At 43.1% G+C, this 17,817-nt stretch overlaps 1 protein-coding gene across 5 annotated transcripts in view; it reads left to right on the top strand.

Annotated features, from left to right (window-relative positions):
* Window positions 1-17,817, top strand: part of PTPRE (protein tyrosine phosphatase receptor type E) — a 103,607-nt gene that overhangs the window by 62,047 nt on the left and 23,743 nt on the right. For 4 of the 5 annotated variants that reach the window (XM_075757631.1, XM_075757632.1, XM_075757633.1 and 1 more), the window contains exons 2-8: window positions 1,736-1,845; window positions 9,647-9,749; window positions 10,013-10,086; window positions 11,711-11,847; window positions 16,236-16,326; window positions 16,865-16,941; window positions 17,059-17,095. In XM_075757631.1, coding sequence (XP_075613746.1) covers window positions 1,743-1,845; window positions 9,647-9,749; window positions 10,013-10,086; window positions 11,711-11,847; window positions 16,236-16,326; window positions 16,865-16,941; window positions 17,059-17,095 — 622 coding nt within the window. In that variant the 5' untranslated portion in view covers window positions 1,736-1,742. Of the gene's footprint in view, window positions 1-1,735; window positions 1,846-9,646; window positions 9,750-9,815; window positions 9,934-10,012; window positions 10,087-11,710; window positions 11,848-16,235; window positions 16,327-16,864; window positions 16,942-17,058; window positions 17,096-17,817 lie in introns of those variants that run through there. The other variant, XM_010298696.2, reaches the window with a different exon arrangement.

The raw sequence follows: 17,817 nt of genomic DNA, 5'->3' as shown, positions 1-17,817 counted from the left end.
CAGCCTGGGTTTCTTCCCTACAACATCTAACTTCTTACTCAACTCTTACAATAGATAGACAAGACTGAGAAAACATATTCGTTTAACTCACTCCAAGTAACCTAGGTATTAAACTTCATATAATTGATAGCGATATGATCCCTTACTATGATAACTGTCATACAAAACTATAAATGGTTTTGGTTTTATCTGGTTAGGCCTGGCTAAAGTGATTTCTTGAAGCTGAAGTGGTTTGGAGTAAGAGGATGGGTCTCCTGCTGACAAAGCTGGGTCGTAGTAGTTGGACCAGGTCTGCGTGCGATGGTAGCGCCGATACGTTTTGTGATAAGCTATAACGTATAATTAGTTGTCTAATCCTGAGAATGGCTAGTGCAGGGTTAACCCGGCTGTTGGCTGAGCCTGTTAGCGTGAGACATCTGGGCTGCTTAAGTTGTAAACAGGAGTAGAAGGAATTGAATGAGTAAGTCTGTCAGTAGGAGGCTGCACTGGAGGAAAAAAAAAAAAAGACATTTAAGAAAATAAAGTTTGATGCTAATAATACTTTTTATTATTCTTTCTTCACTCGTTATGTTAGAGAAAAAAATCAGCTAGATCAGTTGAACTTGCAAACTGTAAGGAGAGCAAGAGTAAAGAAATACTATTAAGTGTGTGTTCCCATGTAAAAAAAAAGTGTTATGCTTTTTTTTCCCCCCTCAAAAAATATATTTTGTCTTTTTCCTTTCATACTTATTTTTTTCTTACTCCTATGTTCTCATAACACTTGGCAGAATTGAAAATAGCATCCTAGGGGCAGTGGGTAGAAATCATCCTGCAATCCCTTCCGGAAGGGTTCCCTTGGTAAACCGAGGGTGCTTTAAGTGCTTCCAGCGGGCAGAAGGACTGCTCTCTGTCTAGCAGAGCCTTCAAAAAGCAAACAAATAATGAACCGTAATATCAGATGAGATTACTTGATGCCCTTCCTCCGAGGGTCTGTGTGCTCCCCAAGGCAGCTGCAGTTTCTGGTGCCCTCCGCTGAGCAGTGCCCGTGCTCAGCGAGAGCCTTGCCGCTGCTGACATCCCTTCAGAGCACGAGAGAATTAATTTTGGGGTCTGTTGTTTTGTTGGTTTTTTTTTTAAAGCGTACCAGGCGTACGCTGAGTTCTGAATTTAGTCCTAGGTAGAGGGGAGAGGCTGGGAATAAGGTTCACTTCTGAGTAACACGCGTGAGAGCAGCAAAAAGGTGGTGTGGAAGTTGGTACAGAAGTTTTTTATACGTTCGAGTTTATCTAGAGATTATGTCTGGTGGATTATCCCATTTTACATTGAAAGGAAGGGCTTTTTAATGGTTATTCTGATGACTGCTAAGTTCCCGGATTTTTTTGTCTGTTGTTTGGCAGTACTATATAATATCCTGTGGAAATTGTAATATTCAATATATTATACTGCAACATCGGGGAGCTTTGTTGTGCAGTATCACGGTGGTTGTAATTTTAGCAATGGATGTAGAGCCACCATCTGGATGTGTTCTGCCACTTGCGAAATATGGAAAGTAATGTTTGTGCGTTGTGTCAAAGAAAATATTTTTAAGTCAGGCAAGACTGGCTAATGGCTGAGATGGCAGCCTCTTGTAATTAATATGTTAATTTTGTCATCTAAAGTAAACGTTGCTTTTTCTTTTAGCTTCGTTCTGATGCGAGGGAAAAACGTAATAGTAACTTGATCTGAAAATTTATCTTTTGCTTTCATTTTCTTTTAGGTCCAGGATGGAACATTCCTGCTTACTCCTGCTGCTCTGTGTTAGTTTTCTGTTTGCAGCAGCTTTACCACTCAATGAAACTGAGCTGCCAAAGCCAACAACAACAACAAGTAAGGACGTCACTCAGTTTACGGGTATGGGAGTGGGTGTGGAAAGGGACTTCTGGTCCCTGGATGATTTTCCCAGACTTTGACCCTACGAATGTGCCTCTCATCTTGCCGGTGACCTCTTTTTGTGATCTCCATATGACTGGTGCTTTCTCTTCCCCATGTATGGGAAATGCAGAGGGCAGCTTTGGGCGAGGTGGAGAAGCTCAGGGTGTCTCCTCCTGCCTGGGCTGCACGATCTCCACGCCCCGGGAGCTGTCGCTGCGGATCTCCAACGGGATGGGACCTGGACACAGATAATCTGAAATAAAGAAATTATCAATTAGACAGCAGGATGAACGTATTTAAACATCGTGAAGAACCAGAATCTTTATTCTGTGTTTTCTAATGATATGAGCTATCTAAGGCAAGACTTGCGGAAATAGATAATAGTGCAGGGGTCCTGCATAAGACTAGGTAAGCTGAAAAATAGAAAAACCTTTTTCAAAGACCTGAGAGCAATCTTTGACTCACTGGTGCACCTCGGCATCTTTTATACCTCCTGTTATACCTCCTTTTATGCCTCCTGTTATACCTTTCTGTTTTTGGAATTTCTTCCTCTAGCTTCAAGCCCTCCCGCAACTACGTCCTAACCCATTACAGTCCTGGAGAGGGGCCAGTTCAAGTCAAATTAGGGTTTGTTGGGTTTTTTTATTTAAGATACTGATTCTACCATTCTGTTCTGTGAGGGGATGATATGTTTCAGTCGGACGTTGTCCTTATCCTTCATAAACCTAGCTAGCTGTCTTCGAAACCCCTGTGCTGGTGAGTGGTGTTTGTCAGGCAGTGGTTCACTGTTCAGGCGGTGGCAGTGCGTGACATCATGCTTACGTCAGAGGGGGATTTCCAAAGGGATAGCTGCTCTGTGGACCAGGATGAAGGGAAATAAAGCTGCCGATGTTCCATATAAACAGTGTGGTGAAATCTTGCTAGGTTTTCACGTGACTTGTTGACACCCCGTCAATAGGAGGGTGTTTTTTAGGGGGAGACGGGTTGGTTTGCTTTTAATCCGCCCGTGAACTTTGCACCCGTATGGAAGCAGAGCCAAGGCAGAATCAAATGCCAGGCAGGGCTGGTGGCCACGTTGTTTTGGCCCTCGGTTGTATTAATTTAGGTGTTTGGTATTTTGCTTCTGTCAAAATCCGAGGCGTTTGCTTCCGCAGGGGAAGCGGAGGTTTAGGGGAGCAAGGGGCTCTACCATTAGCAACGACAATCTTAGTGTTGTTTTTCTTAGGGCTTTCAAAATAAGTAAATAAATAGCTAATAGAAACAAAAATCTAGCTGGGTATAAAATTGCTGATAAATGGCCCTGCTGAAATATTGTCAGTGCCCTGCTTCTTGTCTGGCACCTGGAGCAGTAGAAGAACAAGTTACTAATTGATCTGAACATGTAAGAATATGGGAATTGGGAAGGGAAAGTAACTTGTTATTTGTATCACTTCCCAAAACTTTAAATAAAATTAGTAAAAGAGGAGTTTCCCCATAGATACTGTTCATCTTCAAAGTTTAATTCAAAATTGTGTTGAATTTAAGTATGATAATATGGATAAGAGAAATCTTATCATCTGTGTTTTAATTAAATCTTAATTTCATTGATACAAGTTAGAAGTGATTAGTATGACTAAACTGGTTTTTCTAAGTATCAAAGCCTTCATTACTTTGCAGTGAGAAGGGAAGAAGAGTTTTGTCTGATAGACGTGCATGCAGAAAATGTATTGCTGTATAGAAAGTTCCAAGATAATAGGATTATCTAATAATTTTGGTAGCCATTGACTTAATACAGTATTTTTTAATCCAAAGATAAAAACTTTTTCATTGAAGTGACAAGAAAACTCCATTTAAAAGAATATGGAAAGAACTGAAGGATTCTAAAAAAAAATCCAGCCTTCCTTTTGCATGCTAATTTGATGAATGATCAAGAGAGATAAGATGCTTTTGATTCTGAAAGGAGTAGTTATAATTTATTGCATGCCATTATTTTAACTGACTTGTTTTTTACAACATTTGTTGAATTAAGATATTGTATTTATTCTTATTTTAAACATGGATACTTGGTCTGTATTGCTTAATTGTTCAGCACTGTTACTATTTTGCTTTCTGCAAGAGTACCATGAAATTGCTGCTATGAAATTTCCCTTTCATGAAAATAGAATATTCTGGGGTTTTTTGCACTGCCATTTACTGGAGAAGTTGCACTGCCATCTACTCATTCAACTATATTAAAGAAATATAAACCAGTATTTATTTATTTGGATTTGCATAAATAAATGTATATTTCAAGTAGATAAAAGTTTGTGCTATCAAATATGTGACAGACTATTTATATCTGTTACCATCCATAGCATTCAAATAATTCCTGGTTACTCAAATATTAATCAGTTATCTGGTATTAATCACAGGCAGGATTCTTTTACTTCCTCTTGTATTTTTACTTGTTACGCAGTTGAAATATGAAAGCAACCTAAGAGTTGCAGTACTAAAGCTTTTAAGTCCATTCCGAATGTTTACATTTCTTTAGTGTTTACTCCATGAATATTTCATGGATTTCATGCCCGTCTTTACAATTCCTTTCCGCTACCAATGTATTAACACGTAGCGGTGATGAATTTATCAGATGAGTGGGAGGTTGAAAGGCAGCAAACCGTGCAGCTTTTGATGCTCTATTTATTGCTGGTTTAAACTTCCAAGAAGTTAATGGGTGTCTTTGAAGATAACTGAAGCAATGTATAGCAAAAAATGAAGTCTTACTATATGACAGCCAGACCCAGAGATGGGGACTTTCACACTAGACTTATGGTGCTTCTTTCTTATAGAAAGTGAGGCATCATCAGAAAATTGAGTTGTTAAGAAAGAGGGTGGCTATTTTACGTAGTATTTAAAAGCTTTGCTGGTAAATACTCAATTTCAAGAATTAGTTTGAAAAGCAGAACTGCAGAAATAGATGTTTTGGGATTGGGGGGTTGGACTACATGACCTTTAAAGGTCCCTTCCAACCCAAACTATTTTATGCTTCTGTGATTGCGGTGGCAGGCGGGGCTGTGCTCGGTCCGGCCGTGCGGCATTTGGCTCTGGGGTGGCAAACGCAGGCACAATTCTTGCATTCGCTGCTGTTTGCCTTCTTGCGCACCACAGGCTGTGGTCACTGGTTTGTCTTCTCTACCTGTCTTTTTCCCTTGCCCTTCCTTTATTTTTATTTTTGTTTTTTTTTTTAATTTGCTTTTGTTTTTCATACATGCCAAACGCATCTCCTGGTTATCAGCTGCGTATCTGCTTCCTGTCCGCAGTCGAGGCATGATGAAGCACTGTGATTCACTGCGGGGTTGGGGTTTTCTCTTCCAAAAATAGCTCGAGAGGGCTTAGTCTGGACCTTGCGATATCCTCGTTGGCATGGGTGGAGTTCTCCTGCCCAGTCATCTCAGCACAACTTCAGCCAGACCTCAAGGAGACAGGGTTGCTAGATGAGAACTGAGGAGGACAGTTCTTTTATTGAGTTAACTTGTAGGTTTTCAGTGTATAGAAAGGACACACTGATGTGCAAGAGGCTTAATTATAATGAATCAATCACTGTTAAATCTCAGTAGAGAATTCAGGGAACAGAAGTTAAGCACTTCCAGAAATTTTTACAACAACAAAAAAAATAATTTACATACTCTGCTACTCACCCAATCCAAACATTTCAAAAATGCCTATGTCAACAAAAAGTACTAAGGACTACCCAAAATAGGCCGCTTGAGTGTATCTTCACCTTAGCATCAATCCAGACGGTGGCATGAGGACAGCCTGCGCCACATGCGCATCTGCGCTGTGAATAGCATCCCGGTACCCCAGCAAGGTGTAACACGAACAGGTTTCTGTCCCGTGGCTGTGTGCTTTGGTGAGCTCCACTGTTCCCTGTGGTTGCTCTTGGTGAATTATGAGTTACCTGTTCTGTGGGGCAGGTGAGGAGAATTGATAGACTACAATAAAAATTGAAGATGCTTTGTTGCCTTTGGAAACGTGAACAGGTGAAGGAGTGACATGGAAGGTACTCGACACTCTCACATGTGATAGATTATCTGGTCTGAAATGCACCCTAAAGTAGTATGTGAGGTCTTGACAGCCACCAGGCAAGCTGGCTGCAGAAGTTGATGCAAGCTGGACGGAGCTCTTTAGCAGAGCGGTGCCTGAGAGCTCCTGCATCCCGCACGTGGGGGATACGTTACTCTGGGAGAAGTTCTCTGTAACTACCAACGTTGTGGTCACTGGGAAGCCTTGGGTTTTGTACCTGCAGATGACAAAACACCTCTGTTAACATTTGACCAGAATTGTATTCATAATCATACATTTTATAACGTGGCAGTATTTAAGATTGCCTGCGCTGTGTTTGCCGTGTGATGGATAAAGTCTGTGTCAAGGTGTTGTGACAGCTGCTCTTCATGTAAAATAAATGTCCGAAGAGGTCCGGGTCCTTTACAAGGCTGGATGGCCAAAACAACAGTTCTGACCCAAAACAGAGGCATGTGTCGCTGCCCAAAAAGCCTCTGTGGTCAGATTTGACTGAGCACTGTTAAAGGACATTTGTGTATCTGCTGAAGGGATGGCAGAGATGAAGGATGCACCCTGAAAAAACCCCCATGTGAAATCTAACCCAAATAATGAGCGAGAGCAGTTTAGTTTTAGCTTTGGAGGGGTGAAGGGTTAAGTTCTCTGTTGTTTGAAAAGAAGTTCAGACCTGTGAATAATTAGATCTTGTGGGATTTCTCCTGTGCTCAGATAAACAATATCTCATCTGTTCTTTGTCAAGCACAGGAATCATTTCAGGTACCTGACTTGCTAATCTAGGGCAAGCTACACACCTTGCCTTGTTAGCTTCCTTTGTGGAGGGAGGAAAAAGTGCTTTAACCACACTTTTATTCCTGGGCCGTTTTACTGTTCAGATCCTACGTGCACGCAAAGGATCTGATCCAGAGATGAAGAAAACCAAAGTTTGGGAGAGAGTGTGGAGGGAGGATCACGGCACAGTTACTGATGCGCGTACACTGCTGTTAGTTCCCTTTTTTCCTTGCGGGTGGTTTTGGTTTTGACACATACAGAAAGGGGGAACATCATAACCCTGAAGGAAATGGTGATACATTTCCAAAAAGAGCCGTTCGGATGGCTGGGCTGGCGGCACAGAGGACGAAGCCGGCAAGAACCCATGAGTCAGCCTCAGTGGGTGGCAGGGGAAGCACAAGGGTTTGCCACCATCCTCCCAGCAATAATCATGGCCTGTCTCGTCAAGACGAAAGTCACTATTTCATTGTATTTCTGAAAAATACCCTCGGGATGATCTTTGTTGTGTGGCTGTGAACAGAAAACCCTGTGGTTTTGGACCACAGCTCTCTTTGTGTTGAAGCAGTGGAAAATTTCCCCTGGCAGTGGCTGCAGTGGAGATCTGCTTTAGAGGAGATCTGCCTCTTCTGCGTGCGTTTACTCAAATATTTCAGTTGTCAATTTTTGAAGTAGCACTAATTAAAAAAATATTTCAGGTCTGTCTTTCAGTCTTCCCTTAAAATCCCACTTAATATGTAGACAGTTGTGTTGGCCAAAGATCTTTCAGCCTCTGAGTCTACGATGGCCTAAGCCCGGTTGTAACTTTCTCATACAATTTTTGGGCTACGTTTATAAAATTACCGATGCAGATATCAAAGAAAATAAGAAAATACAGGTAATAAATGAAATTGTTTCAAACCACACTGTGCCTTACACACAGGCTCTGCAAAGGTGAAGCCATTGGCGTGCCACTGCAAGGCTTCGAAAACCGATGTGCCCAGGTACAAGGATGAAGGGACTGTTTGTGGGGTCCATCTCATCCTTGGGAGATGGTAGGAGGAGAGGTGAGATCATGATGCAGAGAATCGCATCGGTCATTGCAGGCTGCTCTGTCCTTAGCAAAAGAAATGTAGGCGGTAGTCTGGCAGGAGGTTGAATTTCTCCTCTTCTGGGTTGGATTGGAAGCTTTCTGTGCTTGTCCGGGAATCCATTTCCCAAAAACACCCCAAAAACATGGTGTGAGGTACATCAGCTCTTCTGAAAGGAAGAGACGGGGAATTTTGTATTGTGTAATGAACTGAGGGAAACGTTAATTCCCTCGTGACTCAAACTTGTTGTTTCCCCCCCGCCTTGTCTCATGGGTCTCAACACTGAGCTGATGATGAGAACTAACAGAAAACCCCTAAATCCTGGAAGATGCCAACATATTCACTCTGAAATTTCTAAACTTTAAAAGTGGGCTAAAGTGGCTCCTTTTTGCCTGTGAGGGGCAAATATATATATATTATTATTATTATTATTTATTTGTCATATCTTGGTTCTATAGGAGTGCGGTATTGCTAAATCCCACACAGATATTGTTAAGCTGTTTCTGGCTGATGCACATTCATCCAGACACTCCTTCCAGTAGTGACTTTCTGAAACCTTGTCAAGTGATGCTTTCTGATTTCAATTTTGTCTTGCCTGTCACTTTTATCTTTATGTACCACTGAAAGGTCAAGTTTCCTGCATTTTATTGCTTTCTCTGTCTTTCTACTATTATGTTGACTTGAGATACTTTCTTCCCTTGCACGCCCCTCATGCCCCTGTGCCTCTCAAGGAAATTTTTCCATGCCCTAATACCCTGTTTGAGCATCCAGAGAGTTTCCAGCTTCTCACAAGATACAAACCAACACTCAGATGGTTTTGCGGCAATCAGTTCCAGACAGTCAGTTTATCCCTATGAGCTTTTTTCTATAATATTGCAGGTGTTATGTACTCTTATATATTTACTGTAATCTTGTGCTTTCATGGTTTTATGTGGAGGCTTGTGCCAAGATTTCTTCAAAAAGGCTTTGGTAAAAGCAAGGAAAATGAAAGAGTTTAAGGAGTGTGAATGCAGGAGGTGTTAGGAGAATTACTACTATATTTTGCTTGCTGCTGGCTGAGAGTTTTTCCTGCTAAAGCATGTTGGGTTTTTAATGATTTTAATGTGTTATATATTGAATTGTTCAGTAGAATTAAATGGTTACAGATGCATAATGAAACTGAAATGTAAAGAGTCACATCCATAAAAACACTGTTAACAGGGATGAGACTCGCAATTTATACTAGATATATTTTTTTAATCTTCATTCTGAGTATTTGTTAAAAGTCACATCATTCTTACTTGTTCTTATATATGATATAATGTATATTTTATATATAATATAAGCCATAGAAGACTCTGCAGTTTGCCCTGTCCCGCCTGTCATGCTCAGCCTGTGCTTTACAGCCACGTACAGCCAGCCGCGGTGTTCTGGACTGGCAAATGAGATGTGTTTAAAACACACACCGTGACTCTGGAGTCAATAAAATCTGCACAAAGGGTGGCGTTCCTGGGTGATTTCTGTCTGGCTGAGAAGCAGCTGATGTGTATAAGGGTACGGCAGCAAACCTTTGGAATGGGCTTCAAATTTAGCTTAATACCTTGTACCTGTTAAGCTTAGTCTAACTGCAAGGCAATTCTTTGCTTAACCAGTCATTCCAAAAAATGTTCTTGATATTCTCAGCAGCAGGTAGTTTGGCTGTGCTTTTGAAGGGGGGAAAAAAAAATTAAAAATACTGAGCTTTTATTTTCAGCTTTGCATATAGTAAATAATTTGTGATGCTTTCAGTAAGTACAAGCAGATTCTTGCATAAAACCACAGATTTTTGATACATCAAGCAAAGTTTCTGTTCCAGATTAGGCAATCTGTGTTGATAATGTTTCACGTTTGCTGTGTTCAATCCACAGACTCTACAGAGGAGAACAATTTACACAAGGACCTACTGACTTCAATGCTGATTCTGCTCCTGGTCTTCATCATTTTCATTCTGTTGGCCGGCTATTTTTTCAGGTAGGTCTGTGTGGAGCCCCGCGTGCAGAACTAGCTCAGTCTTGTTTCGATATGATCTAACAAGGAAATGAAACGTGTACTTATGGTGAGGCAGGAGCCTCCATCGCAGCGTAGAGGAGGGTGCCGTGGCGGTGGTGGCTCTCGCTGTGAAGATGAACAGAAAGAGTTTCTCCAGAATTACGTGGTTGGTAACGACTGGTTTGGGAAAATGCTTGTTGCCTTTCAATGTAGTTACTGGGATTAACGGGGTGGGTGTATTTCAGGTTCAGAAGACATCGGAAAGCTGTTGTGAACTCCGGGGACAAAAAGATGCCAAATGGGATCTTAGAAGAACAAGGTATGGAGAGATTTGCTTTCCTTCTCAGTGTGAATTTTGCTTGTGTATACATGTGCTTGGTTGCTAATTAAGATTTCAGTTATAGGATTGTTATTAAAGAAAAAATACTTTGGAAAAAAAAAAAAAGTAGTGGTCCATATTTAAGTATGTGTATATATAATCTTTCAGTTGTTGGTTTTAAATAATTTTCACTTTAAGTTGGGGTACAGCAAATGTTTCTTAGTAAATATTTCTCATACCCTTCCTATATGTTTTATTAGGATGCCAGCTGAAAGCAGGTTTCTGGCACTGTGATCTTTGTATTTAGAGAAAGAATTGCAATATTTCTGCTTAAAAGGGGAGGAAAAAAACCTCCTTAACTCTTTGTGAAATTACGGGCTGGTACCTGAACGTAAAGAGAAACAAGCAAGGGGATGAGACAGGGCAGTGTTGTAAGCCAGCGGCACTAAAATAGAACACTCTCAGGAGCTGAAAGTGTTTTCCACTGGCTTTTTCAACGTGCTGGGTTCGTGTCTGCTAGCGAGGAGCCCTTCGGGTAGGTTGCTCCGTGCGGCTCGGGTCAAACCTAGCAAACGTGGAGGAGCCGTTCATTTCTTGCTTGTAAATTATTTTAGCCATCACAAAGAGAGAAACTGAACGATAAAAAGAATTACATCTTTGCGCCAGTTCCACGTCGCTGCGTATGAACTGAAGAGTGGGTTAACAGACATGGTGGCAGTCAGGGAGAAAGTCAAACCTCTAAATACACCCGGCAGCTTCCTGTGGGGGGTTGTGTGCAGGAACCCCGGCGAGCGAGCGCGGTTTGGAGATCCCCGGGTAGTGCCCTTGGGCGATGAATGGTTAGCGCAGCCGCCAGCGAGCCGTCGTTTGCGAGTGGAAATTGCCCCATGTGGGGAAGCGGTCTGCCTTTCTGTTTGCCTTCGGTTGTAAATACAACTTGTCTTCACCAACCGGCGGGCTTAATCCCTCCGCTTCTTCCAACCGCCCTGACAGGCGGCCCGTGGGGATGCTCACGGCGATTTCCAGGTGCCCCGCTGTGCTCCCGAGGGGCCGCGAAGGCCGCAGGGGAGGGCGTCCCGGGGCTTGGCTTCCCCACGCCAGCTGAGGCCTAGGTGGCGAGAAGTGCCCGCAGCAGCCCCCGTGCCGCCCTGGGCTGATGCCGGGGTGGGCAACTGAGAGCAGCAGCAGCAACGGCTCGTCTTGGTGCAGAGTTCCTGCTGTCTGCCAAGTTAAAATATATAATAAATTGCTATTTTTATTTCCCATTCGCAAGTGAAAGAATCTTGTGGCAGCTCTGGGCTGGTACACTCTTTAACAGCAGAAGGCATCTTCTCCTTTTCGAAGTAAAACTTGGTCACATTTTAATCTGGTGGAAATACAGAAACCATTAAATTTACCAGTAGTGGTTCTACTCGAATTTATTATGTTCTCAAAGCAGCTGCTTGGCCTGTGGTTTTGGGTTTTTATTTTTATTTCATTTAAATCAGCTTTTTCACCGATTGAAGTCTCATGTGAGAAGTATGTTTTGGCATCTTCCAGCATAAAAATTAATTTGTAGTTGGAAATAGCTTGTTATCTGTTGCTCTGGACATGCCTTTAACATGTTCTTTCCTTGTACTGACAGAACAACAACGGGTGATGCTGCTCAGTCGGTCTCCCTCAGGCCCAAAGAAGTATTTCCCTATTCCAGTAGAAAATCTTGAAGAGGAAATACGGATGCGATCGGCGGACGAAGGGAAACTCTTCAGGGAGGAGTTTAATGTAAGTCCTCGCGTGTGGAGCGGACGGCTTCGTGGCAAAAAGTGAGGGGCAAATCAAAAGATCTGCAGATATTAACTATCCTGTTCAAAGCGTTTGGTGCCTCATGCTGGTATCTCGGAGCCTCAGCATGTGTGTGAGAGCGCTGGTACCGTTCGTATGTGCTCCGTCATTCATGGTAACCCTTTATCCGGGCAAAATCTGGAACGTGAACTGCTTTACGACACGGTGATGCCAAATTGGTGATATATAAACTGTTTGACACTTGCTAACATTTAAAGAATGTGTTTGCCTGAAAGCTGGAGGAGAGGAAAATTGAATATGAATCTCTTCAGCATTGGTTTTCTTGGTGCTGGTGGAGGGGTTTTTTACGAGTCTGAGTGTTTCACCTCTATAGGAAGCACTTAGAGGAGGAGACAGTGTGGTCTTGAATAGTGTCCTAGTGAGGTTTGGCCTTTTTTTTGTAATTTGCCCTTGTGCTCTTTGTTATCATCCCATCACTTCCCCATTGGCAGCGCCCTGTGCCCTAGCAGATCCGTTTCTATGAAGTATCTCAACTTTAAGGGATTTTCTTTAAAGCATTACCTTGGTCAGAAAGGAGATTTTTTTTTTTTTCTTTTTTTTTTCCCTGCCCATAAGCCAAGCTTCAGTCGCCTGTGGTCGTATAGATGAGTCTTAACCAGAGCCTGTGGCGAGCTGCTGCAGAGCCGGTTTCTATGGATGCAATGAGTCTGCTCTCGCACGCCTGCATTCGGGGGCCTTTTCCATACTTTTTGTTATTTCTTTTCCCTTACAGCAGAAGCAAGTTGCACAGAGCAGTAGCTTAAATGTCAAATACGGAGTTGTCAAAGCCGATGCACGCATTGATTAGACAGTCTGTTAAGTTACCTTCTTAATTGGTAGCATATTTATATCTGCAGTTTGTTTGATGATATATTTAAAACACATAATTTCTTTGCCTTATCAGAGAGGGAGCATTGTAGAGATATTTATTGAAGTCGACAAAATGAACGTGAAAACTAATTTGACAAGATGTGCGCTTGTGAATTTTGACTCTCCTGATTAATTCGTTCTGCAGTTAGGAGCGAAACAAGCCATCTATTTTTATTTTTAAAACCTGCTTTGCTTGGATCATTTTCTGCACCATGCTGTGAGCATGTGAGTTGCTGTCTGCACACAAGCGCTGAGTCTGAAAACTGGGGTCCGGTCCCTGTAAGTGAGCAGTGACGGGGGGTGATGGTACCTAATGTCTGCTCGGTGCTGTACGTGGGGGGTTTTTTTGACCCGCTCTGTCTCCTCTGGCTGCTTGCGTGAATATATGAGCTGTTTGCTCAAGCCTGGCAGGGGAAGAAAGGGTGTAAGACAGCTGAAATCGGAGTGATTGATATTGTAGCATAAACCAGGAAAGGTGACAAACAGAAGCAGTGCTGGAAGGAAAGGGGTTGAGATAGCGGGACCCGTGGGCACAGACATCTGAGTGACATCCTCACCCTCGGAGCATCCCCCAGCACTCAGCTCCGTCCTCCCGCCAGCTGAGGTTACACCTGGACCTGCCCCTCGAGGCTGTAGCTGCCAAACGCCGCAGGTTTTGGATGGGTCCAAAGCCGTTTCCCCCTGCACAAGCCATGGGGCAGGGGGGGCTGCGGGACCCTGGCTGCAGCCGGGGCGGGGGATGCTCGGCCGATGGGGATCTCTGCCCGCTCCGGTGTTTGCTTCGCATGGCCTGATACGGCATGTCAGGGCTCTGGCACCTCCGGGAACGCAGATACAGGGTCTCTGTTGCGAATTCGAAACGGATTTAGGCTTGAAATGGAGTTTCGGCAGTCCTGGCAGCCGGCGGTGGCCAGCCATGTGCACCAGCCAAAAAAGTTGGGTCCCAAGTGATTTTTTCTGCCAAAAGGGAAACAAAGCAAGTGCTGATAGATGAAGATGCGCAGTGGCTAGAAAGGATTTTTGAGGACAGTTTTCTTAGATTTGTGTGCCTAACGGTGTTCTTCAATACTTTTGGTTTATCCTTAAGGCGTAAGTTACCCCTAAGAAGTACCTTGCACTTGTTGCACTCGTACACTAACCAAAATAGCAGAGGCTCCTTCCACCCTTGGTTGCTTCATTTTTTTATTATTTGATTCCTTTGTGAACATAGGGAACTAGGAAGAGTGTGTTCTTTCTTCACAGGCAAAAAAGAAGAAAACATTTTAAAAAAAAAAAATTTCCTTTCGGTATGGTCCTTTCAAATAAGCCTTGCATCTTTTTATCATCCATAACGCACGAGGAGCTGGATGTTTGAAGTTTGTGATGGCTAGCTTATTGCCTTGATTTTCAGATTACTGTCTGCAAAGCTTCCTGTAAGAATTTGCTTTTGAAATCTTAATTTTGACTTGATTAAGACATTCCCGTGGCTCATTCAGTGAAAAAAAAAAGGAGGAAAATGCGCCGATGCGGAGTAGGTTGATCCCCTGGGGAGCTTCACAGAGATTTTAGGATTCCTGCAAAGGGGGAGCACATGGGACTGTGGTGGCAGCAGATGACCCAGGGCCACCAGGACTCGTCAGCTCCTCGTGATTCGTGGGGTGATGGAGAGGACGTGATGAAGTACATCCTTGATGAATCACATCCTCCCCTCTGAAGATGGGTGGGAGCAGCGACACGGGCTGTGTCCTTGCACCGGGGTTCCAAACCTGCTTCAGGAGGTGCAGCGTGACATTAGGAGGTTCCTGGGGAGATGTCAGGGCCTTGCAGGAGTAAGGAGCAGGGAACGGAGGGACGATTTTGCCAGAGGTCATGACTTTTCGTGTGTTTTTTCGCATGGAGGTGCAGAACTTGTATGTCTGTTTATTGGGAATTTGTTGCCTGACTTTTGAAGTTTGAAGAAATCGTGTTTGAAGTGCTAATTACTTCTTTTTATGCAAAACATAAATTAAGTTTCTGTGTTTTCTAAATTGTACATGTATTTTAATTAACAAAAACACGGTCTTCATTCATAAAAGGAATTAAGCAGTTTGCTAAAAGCATCTTTCTTTTTCAAGTCTTTTTAACCTTCTCTCTCCTTTCTTTTACTTACATTCACAAGTTTAAGGGATAAAAAAAAAAACCAAAAAAACCAAAAAACACCAACCAAACCACAAATGCACATTGCTGTTTCCTCTGTGGTGGTGGCGAAGTCCTCCCCGTACCCCCCTTTTATCCTATGTCACCCTGACAACACAGATTGCTGTTCCTACGGGGAAACTCCCAGCCCTGCTCCCCGCCAGGCCAGCGGGGATAGTTGCTTTATGCCGACAGTCGCTTACCAATTTTTTCCCTCCCCCCCCGTGTGATTCAGACCGGGCAGGGACAGGTGGGAGGTAGAAGAAAGGTGGGAGAAAGCGGTTGTGTTGTCCCAAACCGCTGGGATTTTACCCCGGTGGGATCCAACACGCTGTTTTTAGGAGTTCGCTACAAGAAACTTGATGAAACTGGAATCTTTATGCCATTCGCAGTGAGGGGGCGGCTAGAAGCGCAGGGCAGGAGCCTCGTGCCGTGGCTCTTGGTGAGCCGTGCCTTGTCTGACCCTGCCCTTGTCCTGGGCTCCTCGCCGCAGCCCGAGCTGGGCCGCTTGGCCCCGGTGGTGGCATCTCAGCAGCTTCTGCGTGGAGGTGGAGGGGCTCTGCCTTGGTCACCTCCTTGTTTTCATCTTCACCCTCTTCCTCTCCATTTCTTCCTTTCATTTGATTGCTCTGCAAGACTGATTTGTTGGTTTGTTTTTTTTTCATTTTGAGGTTTTTTTTTTTAAGCTTGACTAAATTTATCTGCAGTCCTAGATCTTGCTGATTACTTGCAGAATTTGACTTGCGCTCGTACAGCGACTTTCAGCATAAAAGGATTGGGATTTATTTTTTTTCTTCTTCCCTTTCGGCCAGCATTGGGCCCTCACCTGTGGATCTCGGGCAAGATATTTGATATTTCATGTTCTTAGCAGTGAGCTATTAACAATCAAACTCTATTTGTGTTATTGAACCAACTGTTATTGCTAAAAGGAGCTGTCGGAGCCGAGCTCGATGGAGCGGCGCATCCATGCGGCTGGGTCACGGCGCTGTGAATCACCGCGGCAGATGGCAGCTTAAAGCAGCAGCTCGGGGTTTAACAATTTTCTAAATAACTGCGAATTCTGGTGGAAAAATTACTTATTTTTCCAAAACTGCTGAACTCGCTTTCTGTAGTGAAATCTGCCAGGACGTTGTTTCCTGTTATAGAGTAATGAAAGTTACTGTGAAAAAAAAAAGAAATAAAATATGTTTAATTTTGTTGGATGCAAGGCAATATGTATAAATGCAGATTTTCCCTACGTCACGCACAGTCAACAGTTAGCTGTTTTCTAACACATTGACTTTGGTATCCTTTTTTTCTTTCAGTCATTAACACCTGGATATGTGCAGGGAACGTTTGAAATGGCAAATAAGGAAGAAAACAGGGAGAAAAACAGATATCCCAACATCCTGCCATGTAAGACTTTCCTTTTTCTTTTAAATCGGACAATTAACTCTGGCATTGAGCATGCTGGTAGTAGTGTTCATTTGCTGAAAATAGTCAAGTTATACAATTTCGCTGGCCACGACTGTTCTTCATGCGTTGTTCGTGCAGAACCTGTTTTGCTGTGGCATGTCTCTAGAGTTGACCATCATCTTTTAGGTTGTTCCGTCATGGTTATCAGGTGCTGTGCTGTAAAGCCTTAGCTCTGACGGGGTTCTACCAAATTACACTCTGTCAAGCGGATATTTTAGTGTCTCAGGTTAATTTTGGGCAATCAAATATGGCAAAGTTTGGGCTTCCAGTATTGTAGAGCTGCAGTCCTGGTGACCTCCAGGTGTGGGAGCAGAGCAAGATGTTTGTGGAAGAAGTTTCTTGATGAGAACTAGGGATGATACGGGAGAGAGCTGGGTTGGGAAGCGTGTGCTTAGCCTGGCCCCCTGCTTGCAAGGAAGTAACATGTTTCAGGTTATTATTTCACATGCAAACATGCTTGTAATGTGTTTTCTTCCAGATGATCATTCCAGAGTGATTTTGACCCAAATCGATGGAGTCCCACCTTCAGACTATATCAATGCATCATATATAGATGTAAGTTGACAGTTTTCCACTGTTGGCCAAACTGCAAACTTTGAATTAAATGAGTGTTTTTCTGCTAGCATACGTTGGTATTTAATTTTTTAACTGCTGTGGTATTTATTTCCATAGGGTTATAAAGAAAAGAATAAATTTATAGCAGCACAAGGTAATTCATTCTCATTTCTCTATTCTGTACATCTTAATGGCTGAACGTATTTAATTTTAGGCGTGTTTCAGAGGTTATTTTCAGCTGCAGATGATGGCCAAATGTGAGGTGGGATTCAGAGGTTACAGTTTAAATGAAGTTAAAACCCACTGCCTCTAGACCTGCAGATACTGCTCTGAGCGAAGAGACTCGCCTTCCTCCCTCCACCTCTGCTTTGCTTCTGTTATTTTTATTTTTTTTAATTCTTTTTTTCTCATCTACTTACTGGGGGGTTGAAAAATGATGTCTCCTGATAATACAGTAATACAGTCTGTCTATGCGATCCTGATAGAGAAATGAGCGTTTTCCCATGAATTCCTACGCTATATTTAGCCACAAGTTGTGTGAACTTTGTCACTGCAATCTCAGACACAAAGCAATAGCTGCCCCTGCCCTTCAGAAACTACTCCTGTGCTGCACACGATGAGCAGCTCTCAAGGCGGTGGTTCATTGTGGTCCCACGTAACCTGGACCTTGGCGTGGGGGAGAGCTGCAAAGCAGAAACCCTAAACCATGCTCCTGCCGTAGCCCGCTTCAAAGACCATTGATAATGTTTCAGGAGAGGAGATATCTGACTGTGTAAAAGCAAATAGGATTTTTTTTATTTATTTTTTTTTTTTTTTTAAGAAATATGTGGTATATTCAAAACCAGAGCAGTGCGTAGTGAACACAGATCTGGGGGG

This window comes from Balearica regulorum, chromosome 7, assembly GCF_011004875.1.
Source record: "Balearica regulorum gibbericeps isolate bBalReg1 chromosome 7, bBalReg1.pri, whole genome shotgun sequence".
Taxonomy (NCBI): Eukaryota; Metazoa; Chordata; class Aves; order Gruiformes; family Gruidae; genus Balearica; species Balearica regulorum.
The sequence above is the reverse complement of the archived record's forward strand: the minus strand, read 5'-3'. Positions and strand labels throughout refer to the sequence as shown.